This window comes from Bos javanicus, chromosome 21, assembly GCF_032452875.1.
Source record: "Bos javanicus breed banteng chromosome 21, ARS-OSU_banteng_1.0, whole genome shotgun sequence".
Classification (NCBI taxonomy): Eukaryota; Metazoa; Chordata; class Mammalia; order Artiodactyla; family Bovidae; genus Bos; species Bos javanicus.
Genome location: NC_083888.1, coordinates 29,798,292 through 29,815,518, shown reverse-complemented (window position 1 = coordinate 29,815,518; position 17,227 = coordinate 29,798,292). Strand labels below are relative to the sequence as shown.

The window sequence follows — 17,227 nt, the reverse complement described above, 5'->3', positions numbered from 1 at the left end:
GAACAGTCTTTTGGACTCTGTGGGAGAGGGAGGTGGGGGATGATTTGGGAGAATGGCATTGAAACATGTATAATATCATGTAAGAAATGAATCGCCAGTCCAGGTTCGATGCAGGATACAGGATGCTTGGGGCTGGTGCACTGGGATGACCCAGAGCGATGGGAGGGAGGAGGGAGGGGGGTTCGGAAAGGGGAACACGTGTACACCTGTGTTGTATGGTGGTACAGCAGATTCATGTTGATGTATGGCAAAATCAATACAATACTGTAAAGTAATTAGCCTCTAATTAAAATAAATAAATTTAAATTTAAAAAATTTTCAGAATATACTGAAATTTTATAGAAAACAGGGACCTGGGAAGGTGAGATGCCTTTCTCAAGGTCATTGAAACTTAGGGGCCAGGCTTTCTTTCTTACTGTGCAGGGCTCCCACCATCCTGTACAGCCTTTTAAGTACCTCTCGAATCTGCTGGTGGAGGAGTGTGCCTTTTGTCTGGGATTTGCCACCTGTCCTGCAATAACTGAGCACAGTCTACCATTTTCTAGCTGAGAAGAATGTCTGAGCCAGAAACGGAAGGTGGAGACCTGGCAGGACACTGACCCCAGGACCACAGCACATCTTACATCTTGGCACATCTTACCCCAGCCAAGCATCTTTCCTCTCCTTCCCCAACCATGTCACCCACACTCTCCAAGTGAGAAGACTTGTAGGTTAAGTCGACCCACTGGACAGGCTGGGAGATGCTCCTGGGAGGCCCTGCAGCTTGGAGCTCGGGTTCTTCCATCAGGCAAATTGGAGCTGGAATCTTGGTTTCACCACTTACCTCGCCAAATTTCACTTCTTGTCTACACGATGGGGATTTTGACATCTAATTCACAGGGATAGAGTCTGATGAAGCCTAGAACATGCCTGATGCAGAGCACAGTGGCCACCACCGCCACCGCTGCCCCCATTCCAGCACCCAGAGGCACATAGCTTTGATTGTTCCAGGGGCCCATCACCTGCCTGGGACAGGCCTGCAGCCCTGGACCTCATCTGAGCCTCTGGAAAGCCCACTTACTTTCTTTTACAGACACGTGCCTCTCCTGAACAGAAAAGCATGCACAAATAAAACCCCACCATAAAATCCTCTCATTCTCTTGCCCTCCCAGTTGCCCTCTTGCTGATGTCTGGCAAACACACATTTACAGAAGTTCTATTGTTTTCTGACAGATGGTGTCCTGACCATTGACAGAAACCTTTGTCTCACAAAATAAAACTGCTTGTTTTACAACTCTTCTGATTGGAAGAACTCTTAAATTTGGGTGAGGAAGGATGCCTGTTAGAATCCTCTTCATCTGAGCCAAAAGCTTTTCTTAGATGATGTATTGCCAGGGACACAGGATTGGGTAAATAATTGGACCAGCCAGTGCTTTACAAACATGTTAATTTTATTGAGTAGGCATCAAAGCTTCTCTCCGTGTCAAGTAATGGAGAAGCCGTATCACACAGATTACAGAGCTATTGTTACTTGAAATAATCTTTCATAAAAGAAAGAAATGAAATACAGTTCTTCTATAAAAAGTGCAGTAGTAGTCATTACTGGAAGTTTTCCAAAATGAAAGCAAGATTTACTACATATTGCAAAAATTGGTTTAGTGCTTTAATACTTTACAAAGTAACAACCCAACCACCAAAGACAAGCTCTTACAATGGGTTGCTTCTCCAAGGATGGACCAAGATGGAAAAGAATATTTGCATTGAATTGGAAGCAAGACTTGCAGGTAGAAAGGGGCCCAGGACGACTTGGTCAAGGTAACAAGGTTTCTGACCCCTTTCTGCCTCAGTGTTTTCTTTCATCCTTGGTAATAAGTAAACCGGGGAAACAAAGTAATGTATCTCATCCCCAAATCAGTCAAATGAACCTGTGAAAGAAAAAAGGCAGGGAAAGAGACGGAGAAACTACATTCACTTGCCAGGGCACATGGGCGGAAACCAAGCAATTGCACATCCACACCCATCGGTAAATGAGACCACGGTCAGAGCTGAGGGTGAGCGGGGTTCAGGCTCCGAGTGGAGACCCAGGGAAGACCCTTGTGGTTCTAAGGGCTCCGTGGCTGGTGGAGGGCCCGGGGCTTGCTCAGGATGTTGAATGATGACTGGCTCTGGGAGGTGGTGTTTGCCTCCTGGACTCTGGGCCACGGCCCGTCTCCAGCCGTGCTCTAGTTTTGGTCACAAGTTAATGGGACAAGCTGCCCCACCCCCACCTGCCAAATCATCACTCCAAGGCAGGTGTTTGGATTCCATTCCAGGTAGGTGGGAAAAACTGGATGGGCTGCAGGGCTCTCCTGCCTTGGAGACAAATTTGCGAGGTCTGAGGGGGCAGTCCTGGCAAGCTTGCCATCTCTGAGGATTGGCAGGACCACCCCCTCATCCTGCCCCATCTGTCAGGGCAGCAGTGAGAGGAAGCCTGTTTATTTGGCAATTCAAGCAGAGGGACACACCTGTGTGGGCCCACTCACCATCTGCTGGGCAGCTGCCGAGAGAGTGCTATGAGGGAGCTCTTCCCCCCCAAAATGAGGGACCCTAAAGTATGGCACCCAGAGAAATGGCATCAAAACCACAGAAGGGGAAGAAGAGAAGGACAAAGGCTTTTTAACTAGGCCACAGTAGGACAAGGGTCCTATAAGAAGCTTGTAACAGTATTTTGCCAACAACTCTTAGAGGAAAACACATTTGGTCAAAGGACCTAGAAGTAAACGCCAAGGTCAGGTATGTGGGAAGATCAGCCGGGAGAGGACAGATAGTGTGGAAGGGGAGGCCTCCCTCCCCCACCTGCGGGTGGGGCCACCTGGGAGCTGGGCCCAAGGATTTTGTGTTGCTTGGCTCTGCAATGGCTGGGCTGTGCCCCCTGCATCACAGACATACCCATGACTGAGGGGGCAACTGGGGGCCCCCAACTTTGTCAGTACAGTCCCCTTCGTCTCCTTCTTCTGCAGGTCTGCTTCTGGTGACATGACAATGCATCCTGCTAGTGCTCGGGCTGTCTCCCTTTCCTGGCTGAATCATCTGCTGCCACTGAGTTTGCTCTAAGGAAGGAAGGAAGGCCTGTCTCCCTGGAGATACGGAAGGCATGGCGTCCTAAGGACCCATTATAAGGGCCTCTCCAGAATGGTCCAGGCCCACGATGACCTCATGGAGGGGGCATGATCATGAGAGCTGCCCTAGAGGAAACTGTCCCCACCTCGGCCTATCCCAAAGGGTCCTCTGTAAACAGCAGAGTCCCTTCTCTGTGAGGGAGGGCCACCAGGGCAGGCGTTTTTACGTGGCATACTTGCCACTATCAGGCCTGGTGCTCACTGCCGCATCTGGTCTTCATGAACCACAGGCTGCCTTATCAGCTAAAATTCTCCCCATTTAGGGGCAAGAATAGACGCTATTTGATAAAGGCTGAAACTGATACTTGTAAGGTTCTTAACAGCTGTCAAATGACTGATTTCATTTCCTTTTTTCAACAAGTATTTCTCCAGCATCCAATATGTATCAGGTGCTGTTGTAGGCACCAGGGGTACAGCAATGAGCAAAACATACCAAACATTCCTGCCCACACGGAGCTCACATGCTGTGGAGCTGGAGGGAGGCATACAATGAATGAATGAATGGATACTTCACATGCAGCCTTCAAATGGCGATAAATGGGCAGCAGGAGGGTGGGATGTGTTGGCTTATTAAAGAAGTCAGGGAAGGTCTCCTTGAGAGGTGACACTGGTGCAGACTGGCAGGTAGTGAAGGGTGAGACATGTGCCTGAGAATGGGTGTCAGCGGAGGACATGCCAGGCAGAAGGGCACGTTCTAAGGCCCTGAGGCAGGCTTGGGTCATTGGTGCAGAGGCTGGGGAAGTACGGGGGTGGGAGTGGTCTTTGTAGGGACCTGGTTGTCCCTTCATTTACAGTCACCTTTCAGTGTCTGTGCTATCATAGACGTTCTCAAGGAACTGGCTCCACTAATTTATCCTCTTTAAAATAAATGGGCTATTTTAGTCTTGAGCATATTCAAGATATGGTAACCCTTATCCTATGTTAAAGAACTGAGTGTGTGTATGTCTATGCGTACCCTTGAGATGTTTTCTTGAAAGAATGAAAAAGGATAAGCATCGGGCACTTTGTGTACACTAATTAGGGTTGGTAGAATTTTGTTTTTGCAATCAAGTAGCAAAACTGAAAATTTCAGCAAATTATTTTGCAAAATACACAGAAATAGTAATATTGCTAACCTTGTTTAGAGATTCTAGTTTCTATGCTATTCCTTGGGTGATGTATGTACCAAGTCAGCCGGGGCAGGGGGGCCTTGGCATCTTGACGCTGCACAAACTACACACACGTTTATTCCCGAGGGGTCCATGGAGGGCAGCCCCCTCTCTCTTCTCTGCTGGGAGAAAGCACTGGTTTGGGGGAACAAAGCCACCAGCATAACTGTGAACAGACAGTGTGGCACATTGCTCAGAACAATCATGAAACTTTTCTCAACTGAGGGGTGCTTGGGATGAAGAGTCCTAGACTCACCCCCGTGTCAGCAGACCCATCATTAGAACCATGCTCTAGGGAACCAGGACCCCCACTGGAGAGTGTGACTGAAACAAGAATGAAGCTGGGTGCCCCTCATTACCCTGGAGCCCCCCATCAAAGCAGCCAGCAGCAAAGAGAGTTTACAGTTAGGACTGAAGTGCAAGGTGTGGCCCCGAGGTCTCCAGAGGGCCACCACTTTAAGGCTTTTTCGAAGGGGGCACCTGTTCCCTGGTGTCAGGGGTGCCAATCTCTGCAGGGCCCTTTCCTGAACATGCCTGCGCTCAGGTGACAGCAGAATCAGACTGTGGATGGAGGCAATGTCACAGCAGCCAAGGTCTGATGAGGCAGGGCCTGATGAGCCATGACACATGTTCTCTTCTTATTTATTAGAAGCATTGGAAGAAAGAAAAAGAAAAAAGCACTCGAGGAACTTAATTTGTAAAGTCCACACCACAATGCGGAAAACTGACTCATATCCTAAAGCAGGAAACCGTCCCAAATGCATGTCACTCCACATCTCTTGTAAACATGAAAGACAGAGAATACAACACATGGTTTGGCAAAGCCTTTTTTTTTTTTTTTTAACCTCGCACAAATTTCCCACCATTGATGGGTACAGCCCTTTTTTCCTTAACTAACGTGAAATATGTTTTGATCAGTTAAGTTTATTTCTGCAAAATAGTCTGCAAAATAAGCTCATGGTTGCTAAGCAAGTGGGTGAGAATCATGTAGCCATGACCCCGCCTCAAAGACAGTGGGTACTACCAGGAACATTTCACACCCCGAGGTGTGCCCCTCTATCTTGAGTCACTAAATTCCTGATGGTACGCTACCAGAATTAACACATCAAATGACTTTGGAAAACATGAAGTTTGTAAAGTAATACATCCCAACTTTTCGGAACACCACTGGAGCTACTGGGTGGTGATAGGTAAGAAAAAGTCCACGGTAACTTAGTGAATAGAAAGTATTCATTTAAGAGGAAAGGTGCAGTACCGAAATCCAGGAACAGGAAATGAATCGAGCTTTCCATGGAAAAAGGAAGAGACATTCACAGAGTTCCACTTTCAGATCAGATGTGAACACATAGCAGAAAGTGTTTCATCCCCCAGAGTCCACACCGGAGCCCTACCCAACCTAAATTTAGCCCTCCAAGGGGACAACCCCGTGACAATATAAGGGTGCAAAATATTGCTCTGTGGCATATTCTGAAAATAATATAAAAATAATTTCTATAGTACAGTTTAAACTTGGCTTGTAAAATATCAACATAGCATAAAATCTACAAACAGAATACACTTAAAAACGCCTTCCTTTCACAATATATTAGTTTTAAAAAATCATATACCCAGGTCACGCAGATGCAGAAAGTGTGAAGCAAATGACTGAGATAACCTCCACTGGGGTTTAGAAGTATCTGGGGTTCCTTCTGGAATTTTGCTGTCACGTAGAGACATCCAACATTCCCAGAAAGGGAAGTTTGGCCACACCAGGTTGGAGGGGAAGACAGCTCACAGGTGGGACTGTCTGCGTCGGGGACCCGTGCCCTGGTGGGGCTCATGGCCTTTCTAGAACATAGACTGGCTGTTTTCCTTTTCTCTAGTGCCCCACCCCACTTCCTTTCCCCCCGCTCCACCAAGGGCACCCAGGTCACAGAAGGACATTAAGGGATCTCTTGACCCACATGTGAAAAACACAGCTGTTTCTAATGGTTCTCGTGCAGCCTGATGAATTCATTTGGTCTAAGAGATGTCTGGCCAGGAATGAGGGGTAAAGCTCTTGTGAACACGGAGGGGCTGGACCGTCACATTTAGCGCAACAGTGGGGCCTCTGTTTTTAACACTGTTTAGAGGAAGGATAGATCCAGATCTCTCACAAGAGGAAATGGCTGTTTGTAAACAATGCTGACCAAGGGCATCGTGTCCCCCACCAGGGAGCGACACCCACAGGTGCTCTGCACATGGAGTGGCTAGTGACCACGTGGAGAGACAGAGGGCTGTCTACTCTAGGGAGAGAGGAGGAGCCTGGGGGCTGGGGTTGGGGTTGGATCTCAGGCTCTTATTTATGGCACATATGTCAGATGGGGGTGGGGTAGAGGTGACTGAAATTCGAGGAGCTAGAACAGATCACTGGTTTTTTATAATACGTACAAATTACACTGCCTAGCTCTTCCTCTCGTATTACAAATAGACTGTTTTGTAATAGACTGCCTTTTTTTTTCTGTTTTGTTTTAGTTTTTTTTTTTAACTTGGCGGAGAGCATGAGAAAGATAAAATATTTGCATAGCCAGTTTTGGAAATTTCTGTTTGGCTGTTTTCATGTTAAAAAATTAAAAAACAAACACGAAGTTACTTTCTGCCTTGACTTGCTGTGCCTATGTGTTTGGTTTATGAATGCACAGGGAAGCTCTTTCCAAGCTGGCTGTTCCACCTTCTGTGAGATGCAGGGCAGGAGCCGGCATCTACACGCGAAGCAGTATTTATTTCCTGTGACCTCACAGCTTTGGATGGCAAAGCAGTTGGTCAGCATGATGTGAAGAATCAGTTCAAAAAGCTGCCACAAACCCTCTTGATGAGAGTTTTTTTAAAAACTGCTCTTTTTTTCTTTCAACAAAAGAAACCCCAGTAATATGAGGGTCATGAATGTTAGTGATTACCACACATTGAAAGTATTGTTTAGCATGAAAAGTAAAACTTCCAAAAAATTTAACGTCCTATTTAATAAATAATTTTAAAGAACCACTTATGTAAAACTTGAATAAATGACTGAAAACTCCACCTGCTGTGGATAATTAAAAACAAAAATGAATTACTCACAGGAGATATTCAAATTAGTTTATTATAATAATTCAAACAAGTAAAAAAAAATCTTTTTTTTTTTTTTTTTGCTGCTCTTTATGTCGGGGAAAAGCATCCTTTCTGGAGAAGGAGAAGCTGGCTCCAATGAAGAGATGATCTGCCTCCCGTGTTTTCTTTAGATACACCCCCAGCGAAGCGGGGCACTTTCTCTCTTTCTTGGGATTATTAGAGGCTATTCTAAGGCTCTCACAGGTTTTAAAGGATTCTTTTGCTAGTGAGGATTTCACCCATCATTTCTGTATTTCTTGGAAACAAGGTATTTCCTTAGAGAGGCAGGTTTAACGCCTCAGTGTCCTTGACCAAGAACGGTATTCTCCAGAGGTAATCTTGGAAGGAAGACGCTGCATATTGCTGCTCAGAACAGGGTAGCTAAGGACACATTTTTTTTTTTTCCTCAAGAAATGTAAGGAGGCACCAATATAGGGACCGCTCAGGGATGGGGCTGCCCTTAACGTGTTCTGGAGCCACCGTGCGGAGGGGACCCGGACGGGAGCGGCGCGCCTCCACCTGGCTGATCCCAGACAGATGCGGGTGGAGGTCGGGGTGGGCTTCCTTCCCGGCGGCCCTCAGTCCCTGCCCTCTGGAAAGAGGGGCGGGCCGCGTTTCAGGGCGGCCTAGAGGGGGGTTAAACAGTGACCGCAAAGTCAAGTCCTCGCCTCTCTCCTGGGGCACTGATGGTCGCTTCCGAGGGGCCCCTCCGGCGACAGTTCACTGGGGAAGGGTCTTCGAAGGAGAAATGTGAACAGGCTGTCATCTTTGCTCATATACGGGCAACTCCAAATCGTGAGTTCGGAACCTTGCCCTCGGGCCCCACGGTGTCTTTGGAAAGCTCCTGTCACCTGAGCTGCCCCGCACCGGGAGTGACCGCTACACATCACCGCGCCCCGCGAGGTAGCTTGTCCCGTGCCCAGCCTACAGACGCCCGTGGCTTTGATGGCAGTGTGAGTGTCGCTCGAGCCGGGGGCTGTGGGAGGAGGTTTTGCTTATGAGATGGAGCCGCGTATTCCTAAGGGGCCAGTGAGACCACCAGGGCGCCAGTGGGCGGCCGAGCACCCTGTCCTCCAGGGGCCCCGGAAGGGCACAGGTGGAAGCCCGAGGCAGAGCCGCCACCGCGGTCCCAGGGCCGCGCGTTTGCCTCGAAACCCTGGGTGGCAATGATTGCACGCAGGTGACCGCTACATGGAAGAGGTCAGTCGCCGGGTTAGGGGGAAAAAAAAAAAAGCCAAAAAAAAAAAAAAAGCATGTAAAACACTCCCTTCTAAAAACAAAGGGCTGCAAATTTCTTTATTTCTCTTATCGAGGAACAAAAATACCCTTGCAATGGCTATTGAGTTTCCACAGGTACGAGGCAGATGCTAGCTAGCACACCCACTTCCAACAGTATGACTTGTTTCCTATCCGTCTACTACCTGAGTGGCATCAGTGTAGGTTCAGGCACCATTAGGAACGTTTGACCAAACACGTACACAGCACGGACAGAGGATCGCCGGCCTCCCGGTGGACCAGGGCGCAGAGGAGACACCGACAACTTGGAGAGGACAGCCCGGCGGTAGGGCCGAGCCGTGCGCTCAGGGCCGGGCCGCGCGCGCCTCGCGCCGCCGCCGCAGCTCCTCGCGGTAGCAGTACGAGCAGTAGTGCTCGGTCTCGGCGCGCCCGTAGAACGCGCAGTTCTCGCGCTGGCAGCGCCTCTGCGCTGGGCCCGCACCCGGGCCTCCCCGGCAGCCCTCACCGTTCGAGCGCGCGGCCGGCGCGTCGGCGTCGGCAAACTCCAGGCCGTCGCGCGCCGCGCCGAAGCCGTTGGTGTAGGTCTGCGACTTGGGCTCGGCCGCGCCCGCCGCCCCGGGCAGGGCTCCTGGGACGGCACGCGCCAGCGACTCTACCGTGTTGACTGTGCGCAAGGCGGCGGCGCGCGCCGGACTGTAGCTCTGTGATGACAGCGAGCGGTTCTGCTGCGGGTACGTGGCGCACGGCCGCAGCGCTCCTACAGCTGGGACGCACGGCTCTTCCCGCGCGCCCGCCGCCTGCACGTGAATGACGCTCTGGCGTCCCGGCGCCGGGGGGCTACGGCCGGGTACCGGTCCGCTGGCGGCCACGCGCCGCGTGCTGCCACTGGGGCCTGGGGAAGCCGAACCGCCTGCCGCCGCCCGTGCCGCCCGGGAGCTGGTTCCGGGCCCCGGGCTTGGGCGCTCCTTGAGCTTAAGCACCAGCTGCGTGGGCTGCCCGGCCGGCGGGCCTGGTGAGGCGCGCTCGGGGCCGGGCGCGCCCTCGGCCTCCGGCCTGCGCTGCGGCCGCTTGGCCGTGGAGGCAGCGGCGGCGGCGGCGGCTGCAGCGGCGGCGGCGTCGCGGCGCCGCTGCTCCTGCTCGGCGCTGAAGCGCTCCTGTGCGCTGGTCAGGTAGTAACCGATCATCTCCTCGTGGAACTGGTGCCGGTGGCTGGTGAGCAGCAGGCCGGCGAAGATGAACTTGCGCTCGCCCTGCATGGCAGCGCGCAGGATGTTGAGGCTCAGCTTCACGTCTGTGCTGTACTTCCAGGCGTCGCCGCGGGGCCCGCCGCCCTTGTCGGCCGGCGACGCGCCCGCTGCCTTGTCCGTGGGCGACGGCGTGGTCTTCTCCGAGGGCGACGTACTGGCTGAAGCGCCCGACTCCTCCTTGCTGCCCTTGCGCGCCTTGGCCTTCTTCTCCTTGCCGCGCTCGGGCGCGTCGCCGTGCTTGCCGTTAGCGGAGTTGGCGCGGCTCATCTTGCCGTGCACCAGGCCGCCCAGGCCGCCCATGTTCTTCTTCAGCTTGATGCCCAGTGTCTTGCTGAAACTGCCCAGCTTGTTGGCCACGGAGTCCGCGCGGGTCTTGTCCTTGTCCTTGCGCTGCTTCTCCTTCTCCTTGTCCTTGCCGTTCTTGCCGTTATTGCTGTTGGAGTTGCTGCACACCGAGTCTCGGTCCGAGTCCAGCGAGTCGGCCAGGGACTGCACATCTTCCCCCGCGGAGGCTGTCGGGGACTCCGGCTGCGCCAGAGGAGCCTGCAGGGGAGAGGGAGGGCAGGAAAGGGAGGAGGTTAGAGATCAGCCTTCCCCTTGCTGCCGCAGGAGGCAGACCCCGGCCCCTTGGTGTTGCGTCCAGCCTGACTGTCCCAAGCCTGAGCTGTGTCCCAGCCCGAGTCTCTCGATCCTCGATCTGGAGTTGCTGCCTTCACAGCCCTCGTGGGCCCTAAAAAGGGGCCCACAGCCATGTCATGATGTAGTCCAGGCAGCTGGACTCTGGAACCAGACTGCCGCTGACTGTCACTTATGCCATACAGGGTATCAGGGCCTGCATCAGGGAGCCCTGTGAAAACTTGATAGGAGTAAAGGCTGAAGTAAAAAAGCACTCTGATCAGTGCCAACTGGTCCTGGGTACTTACTAGCTGTGCGCCGGGCACTGCCCTCCTTGCCTTCTTCATGGAAACTTAGAAACTATTAGTTATGGGCCCCACTTTATGGTTAATTAAACTGATGTCTGGGGGGGGGGCAATTATTTGTAAGCTTTTTAAAAAAAATCCCCTTTCCTGAGATTTCACTACCAGGAAAGTGAGGGCACAAAAACATCAGCCAGATACTTAAAGCGAATCATTCTTAACATCTGGAGGCAGGGCCAGCATGGTCTTACCAGAGGGAGGGGGGCAAGTGGGGCACCAGCCCCCTTTCTCACAGCTCTACCCTCCCAGGGGGGAGAGAACAAGAGGAAGTGCCGAGGAATCGCGCCCGGGTTCCCTGCCTTTTCAAGGACCAACACACAGACTTATAATTAATTCTGCTCCATGGCAGCTCAGCATGTTCCCATCTCGGCAGAGAGAGTTTTGTGTTGTGACTTGTCTATAGATTATTTTGAGGGTGTGTTTATGCCTCTCCTTCTGGAGAAATAAGGGGAGAAAAACTCCCCTAGTTGGAGCGCATGCCTATGCCCAGACCCGCAAGCACACGGGAGCACAGACACGTGTTTCAGCTGGAGCCGGGGCTTTGCAGGCCATAGGCAGGATGGAGGCCAGCATCTGGGGGCCCCGCATGGGGGAAGGTGCGCCCTGCCTGCCCACCCCAAGCTGAGAGTGCCTGCTGGTCTGTCTGGCACGTGCCAAGCTCACCCTGGTCTCAGAGGGGATCCGGATCCACGTCACATTCATGTAGCTGTGCAGAAGGTTCAACTTGGCTTCTAGTGACAGGATCAGGCTAGGGAGAGAGGAACAGCAAGTGAGATGCGCCCCAGCCCGCCCGCATGTACCCCTCCTGCTGGCAGGCCAGCCGGCCAGCCAGCTACTAGGAGCAGGGGCGCCTTGCCCAGGTCCTCCCCGGGAAACCCAGCAACAGCCCGCCTCGAATGGCACTGGTAGGGAGAGAGGGGCACAGGGTAGGGTCTTACTGGGCCAGCCGGGCGTTATCATTGTCATCTTTCCCCCACTCCCAGTCCTTCCCGGGGTCCACCGCAAAGTGCAGAGGCAGCAACTTGTGCTCCGAATCCGTCAGGGGGATCACGGCTGGAACACAAAAGAGAGAGACCTGTGCCAGGTGGCCCAGGGTGGGGGCGCAGGCTCGAAGCCCCGGCGTCCCCTAGGGAGGACAGGCAAAGTCCACGGAGTCCAGGTGTTGCTGTGATTAAGGAAACCGGATGGAGGTGTACACAGGACCTCTACGAGGGCAGGAGCCTTAAGGCCCGAGGTTTCAAAACCACCACTAACAGTTTAGAAAATGTCTTTATTGTGGATGCCAAAGAGCAGTCTGGAGACATGATTTGGCCTCGACATGGATCAAAAGGCAGGTGCCCTCCTGGGGCAGCAGACAAAAAGAAGCTATTACTGCTTTTGCCCTTTCTACGGACCGGACCCAGGCCACACAGTGCACTGAGCAAGGTCAATGGGGAGAGGGCTTGAGGACAGGCCCACCCAGCTCCGCCCAGAGAAGGGGAGTGAGGGCTGCCTGCCGTCTGCTCATGCATGAGCTCATTGGGCAGGTCTATCTGTGTGGGACCCACGGAAACAATGGCCTTGGCCACAGGGAGCTCACAGCCTATACTGAGGGCGGGATGAACAGCTGACATACAGCTTCTGCTGTCAGGTGGTAATAGCGCCCTGAGGGTGCACAGCAGCCTGAGGGAGCTTGGTGAGCTGTTCTGGAGCAGACCACCGAACCTTCTGAGGACGGAACGTGTAGGTGGGCAAGGCGGCGATGTGGAAACAGTGACAGACTTTATTTTCTTGGGCTCCAAAAATCTTCACTGCAGATGGTGACTGCAGCCATGAAATTAAAAGGCCCTTGCTCCTTGGAAGGAAAGCTATGACAAACCTAGACAGAGTATTAAAAAGCAGATACATCACTTTGCTGACAAAGGTCTGTATAGTCAAAGCTACGGTTTTTCCAGTAGTCATGTACGGATGTGAGAGTTGGGCCATAAGGAAGGATGAATGCTGAAGAATTGATGCTTTTGAACTGTGGTCCTGGAGAAGACTCTTGAGAGTCTCTTGGACAGCAAGGAAATTAAACCAGTCAATCCTAAAGAAAATCAACCCCGAATATTCATTGGAAGAACTGACGCCGAAGCTGAAGCTTCAATACTTTGGCCACCTGATGCGAAGAGCCACTTCATTGGAAAAGACCCTGATGCTGGGAAAGATCGAAGGCAGGAGGAGAAGGGGGCGACAGAGGATGTGATGGTTGCATGGCATGATCGACTCATGAGTTTGAGCAAACTCTGGGAGATAGTGAAGGACAGGGAAGCCTGGCGTGCTGTAGTTCATGGGGTCACAGAGTCGGACACAACTGAGCGACTGAACAAAGCAGTGAGGAGAGACAGGCCCCTTACTGCACAGAGGGACTGATTCATCAAAACATGCCTCAGTCCCCAGGGACCTGAGCCCACTTCAGAAGGGTTGGGGTGGACGCAGGACCTGGGGAGCCGGCCTGCCCAAATGCTGGGGGTGGTATATGTGGGTGCAGGGACCATTGCCCCTTCAGGTGTGACACTCAGACCTGCTGGGGCCTTGGGGCCTCCACAGGGAGGTCTCACCCCCGCTGTCCCACCGGCTTAGGAGGCAGGTGAGGCTGGACTACCATCTAGATGGGGAAGTGGGTTAGAAGCTGACAGGTGGGCAGGGCCCTCCCTGATTCAGGGTTATCCTTGCCTGCTCTGGCCTTGGAACGCCTCTGCCCCACTCCTGTGCTGGTGGCCAGATGTTGCCTGACCCTGATTGAGCACACGAGGCCTCCCAAATGCTGCTTTCCTTTGGCACAGAAAGCCCCATCTTTGAGGACACTGAGTCCCCAGTCGCCACTCTAGGGTGCAGGGGCCCTGATCCTGTCTGGGGTTTACTCTGCCTTCTTACTCCTCTGCACATTCCTTACCCCTACTCCCCAGATGCGGGCCACAAATCTGGTGTCATTTCCCCAAGATTCATGACAAAGGTGTCATGGCAAAAACAGAAAGGCAAATCAATAAGTAACAAATACATAAAATCTAAGACTGAATACCCGTTTAATAGTTGATTTTCTAGTAAGAAACAGGCAATACTGACTCGGTGCTGCCCTCTAGTGTTAATAAAGACACACACATAGTCTTCTTCCACCCCACCCTCTGCTGCTGCTGCTGCTGCTGCTGCTGCTTCTAAGTCGCTTCAGTCGTGTCCGACTCTGTGCAACCCCAGAGACGGCAGCCCACCAGGCTTCCCCATCCCTGGGATTCTCCAGGCAAGAACACTGGAGTGGGTTGCCATTTCCTAGCCCCCGTTTAAGGGAAACAGGTTTGCTCCAGATTTTCCTTTTCACCTGGATGGGGCTGGGCGGCACTGTGCTCTAGTTTGGGAGGTCAGGGGCAGCTTGGTCTACCTTGGCCACAGACTGTTTGGTCTTGTCTGGTGTGGCTGTGACTCATAGCCGTCCCTCCCAGGGCTGAGCTGTGGAGTAGTCACAATGGTGGGGGCAGAGGCTGCAGGGCTGGTTCAGGACCAGCCTCCCTTGGGTCATACCCAGGAGCTGGTGCCATAGTCCCAAGAGTCACCACGACAACAGAGAGAAGGTTGGCATGGCTTCCCACCCCTGGGTTGGGGCAGGGGGTAGAGGCTCCCTCTGTAGACAGGGCAGGATGGCTTCCTGGAGGGAGAGCTTGGTAAAGGTACCCACCCACTCCACACCCCCATGCAGATGGCCAAACCAGAGTGTCCAAGAAACAGACCCAAGGATTCTATTTTAAATAAGCATTCTCCATGGGTCTGCTGCTGCTGCTGCTGCTGCTGCTAAGTCGCTTCAGTAGTGTCCAACTCTGTGTGACCCCATAGATGGCAGCCCACAAGGCTCCCCCGTCCCTGGGATTCTCCAGGCAAGAGTAATGGAGTGGGCTGCCACTGCCTTCTCCCTCCATGGGTCTAAGATCAAGCAAATCTGGCAAACATTGTTCTAGAATAATAATCTGTTAGAAGTAATTTCTGTAGGTACAATATGGACAATTTGGGGTCTGGCTGTCCACCTTCCTAGGGAAGAGGTGCCTTGGGGGCACCTTCCCAGGCTTGGCTATATCTCCCAGCCCCAACCCTAGCATTAGGAAAGAACACAGGCTTGCTTGCATCTGTGGGGCGTGAGCAGAAGCACTGTGTGAAGCCCTGGGCAGTGTGGTGAGGGGTGGGCGGGCCTTCTCCCAACACCCTTCCCACCTTCTAGCCTTCTGATGATGGAGGCCCTTCCCACCTTCTAGCCTTCTGATGATGGAGGCCCTACATCAGGAGTGGGTTCCTGATTCCCCACTTGGAGGGGACCTGCCTGCTCATCAGGAACATCTGTTTTAGGCTTTATTTGCAGGAGAAGCAAACTTGTCACTTGAAACCACTATGACTTTGGCTTATTTGTCAGATAAACCAACTAAAGTAGTATAGCTCTGCAGCCTCCTCAGCTTCCCTACCAAAGGGCCCCTGGGAATTCCTCTACTCAGTAGCTGGGCTGGGATGGACGTCCTGGGCTCCCCACCCTGACCGTCTGCCTCCCCCCAAACACAAAAAGCAGAAGGTTGGAATCACCTGTAGGTGCTAGAGCCTGACCACCCAACAGGCTCCTAGCAGCTTCTCAGCCTGGACGTCAGAAGGCATCTTCTGTGCAGAGAGCATAGCTGTGGCCCTCGGGTCAGGGTGGCAGGGCTTAGGAGCCCCACCTGTACAGCCTAGAGGGAGGCCTTGAAAACAGGCCCTCTGTGAGACTCAGGTACTTAAGATGCCTCTGCTTCTCACTTTACACACCTAACTTTTCCCCGTTGGAAGCCTGGGAAGCCTGACCTCACCCTGTGAGAAGGAGACTGACGTGGTGACTTGCCCTCTGGTGGCAAATGTCAGGAACAGCAAATACTTTTCAAAATAAGCCTGTGAATTCCCTCCCTCCCCAAGGCCCTTTGAAAAGGCATGCTCCTATCTTTTAACTCCTGCAGAAGGGAATGGCTACCTATTCCAGTATTCTTGCCTGGAGAATTCCATGGACAGAGGAACCAGGTGAACTACAGTTCACAGGGTCACAAAGAGTCAGACACGATTGAGTAACTAATACTTTGGGGGCTTGCCTGGTGGCTCAGAGGGTAAAGAATCTGCCTGCAATGCAGGAGACCTGGGTTGGGTCCCTGGGTCAGGAAGATCTCCTGGAGAAAGGAACAGCTACATACTCCAGTGTTCTTACATGGAGAATTCCCTGGTAACCTGGAAACATAGAGGCATCATCTCAAAATAGCCTGGACAAAGTTGGTAACCAAAGCAGCAACCAATTTTCAGTACTTATTTTCGCAAAAAAGAATGGAGACTTCTGGTTTCTTTGAGGGATATAAGAAGGGATATACCACTCGTATAACAACGACAAGCTAGACAAAGTGCAGATTCACAACTTTCCTTTAACCTGTCCAAGAGCTGAAGTCACAGACAACTGGCTAGCCCCAGATAGAAGGAAAGACAGGTGTCTTTGAGGAGGTATGGACATGAGCTTAATTGGGGCAGACTAAGCTAGACCCCAGCTTCCCTGGTGGCTCAGACAGTAAAGCGTCTGCCTGCAATGTGGGAGAGCCAGGTTCGATCCCTGTGTCTGGTAGATCCCCTGGAGAAGGAAGTGGCAACCTACTCTAGTACTGTTGCCTGGAAAATGCCGTGGACAGAGCAGCCTGATAGGCTACAGTCCATGGGGTGGGAAAGAGTTGGACACGACTGAGCAACCTCACTTTCACTTTTTTTTCTTTCAGCTGGACCCCACTAGGATTTCAGCTAAAATTGTTAACAAGTTGGTAAAGGAAGGATGTAGACTGGTGGAAAGAATACAGGACCCTAGGGGCCACAGACATAAGGGAAATCCTCAAGCACACACAGCCCTCTCTCTGTGGGACCTGAGCTGGTACTCAGAAAAAGACTGGCCAGTATTCTCACAAAGTGTCCTTCAAAGAGTTCTATACTAAGGAAGAAACTGCAGAGAGTAGGGCAGCACACACCACTGATCTTAGGGCCTTTCTCCAGTAAAGCATGGGGAGGGAGCAGAAAATAGGGAATAAGTCTCTTTTTCTCTGGGGGAGGGGCAGGAATATGTGTTGAGCCCAGAACTACAGCTGGGGGAGGTCACTCCCTCCCCCCAGATCCAGGGACACAGTGCCTGCCTGAGATAGAGGCTTACTCAGAACAAAGAAACAGTACCCTCTTGGCTCTCCCTCCCATACCCAGGCTAAGAAGCTGTGAGGAGTAGCGATCTACTGCTAGAAAAGGGGCCAGGATATGGAGAGAGACCCATGCCAAAGTGAGGCTCAGCATAAAGCATGCAGCAGACAGTGAGAAATACCAGACCCACTACAGACACAAGATCT

The 17,227-nt window shown here is 52.2% G+C and overlaps 1 protein-coding gene across 2 annotated transcripts in view; it reads right to left on the bottom strand.

Annotated features, from left to right (window-relative positions):
- Nucleotides 1-1,412: 1,412 nt before the first annotated feature.
- The window catches only part of OTUD7A (OTU deubiquitinase 7A), a 397,895-nt gene continuing 382,080 nt past the window's right edge, over nucleotides 1,413-17,227 (bottom strand). For both annotated transcript variants that reach the window (XM_061394664.1, XM_061394665.1), the window contains 3 exons: nucleotides 11,789-11,903; nucleotides 11,514-11,598; nucleotides 1,413-10,416 (listed from right to left, as the gene is read on the bottom strand). In XM_061394664.1, coding sequence (XP_061250648.1) covers nucleotides 8,971-10,416; nucleotides 11,514-11,598; nucleotides 11,789-11,903 — 1,646 coding nt within the window. In that variant the 3' untranslated portion in view covers nucleotides 1,413-8,970. The remainder of the gene's footprint in view (nucleotides 10,417-11,513; nucleotides 11,599-11,788; nucleotides 11,904-17,227) is intronic.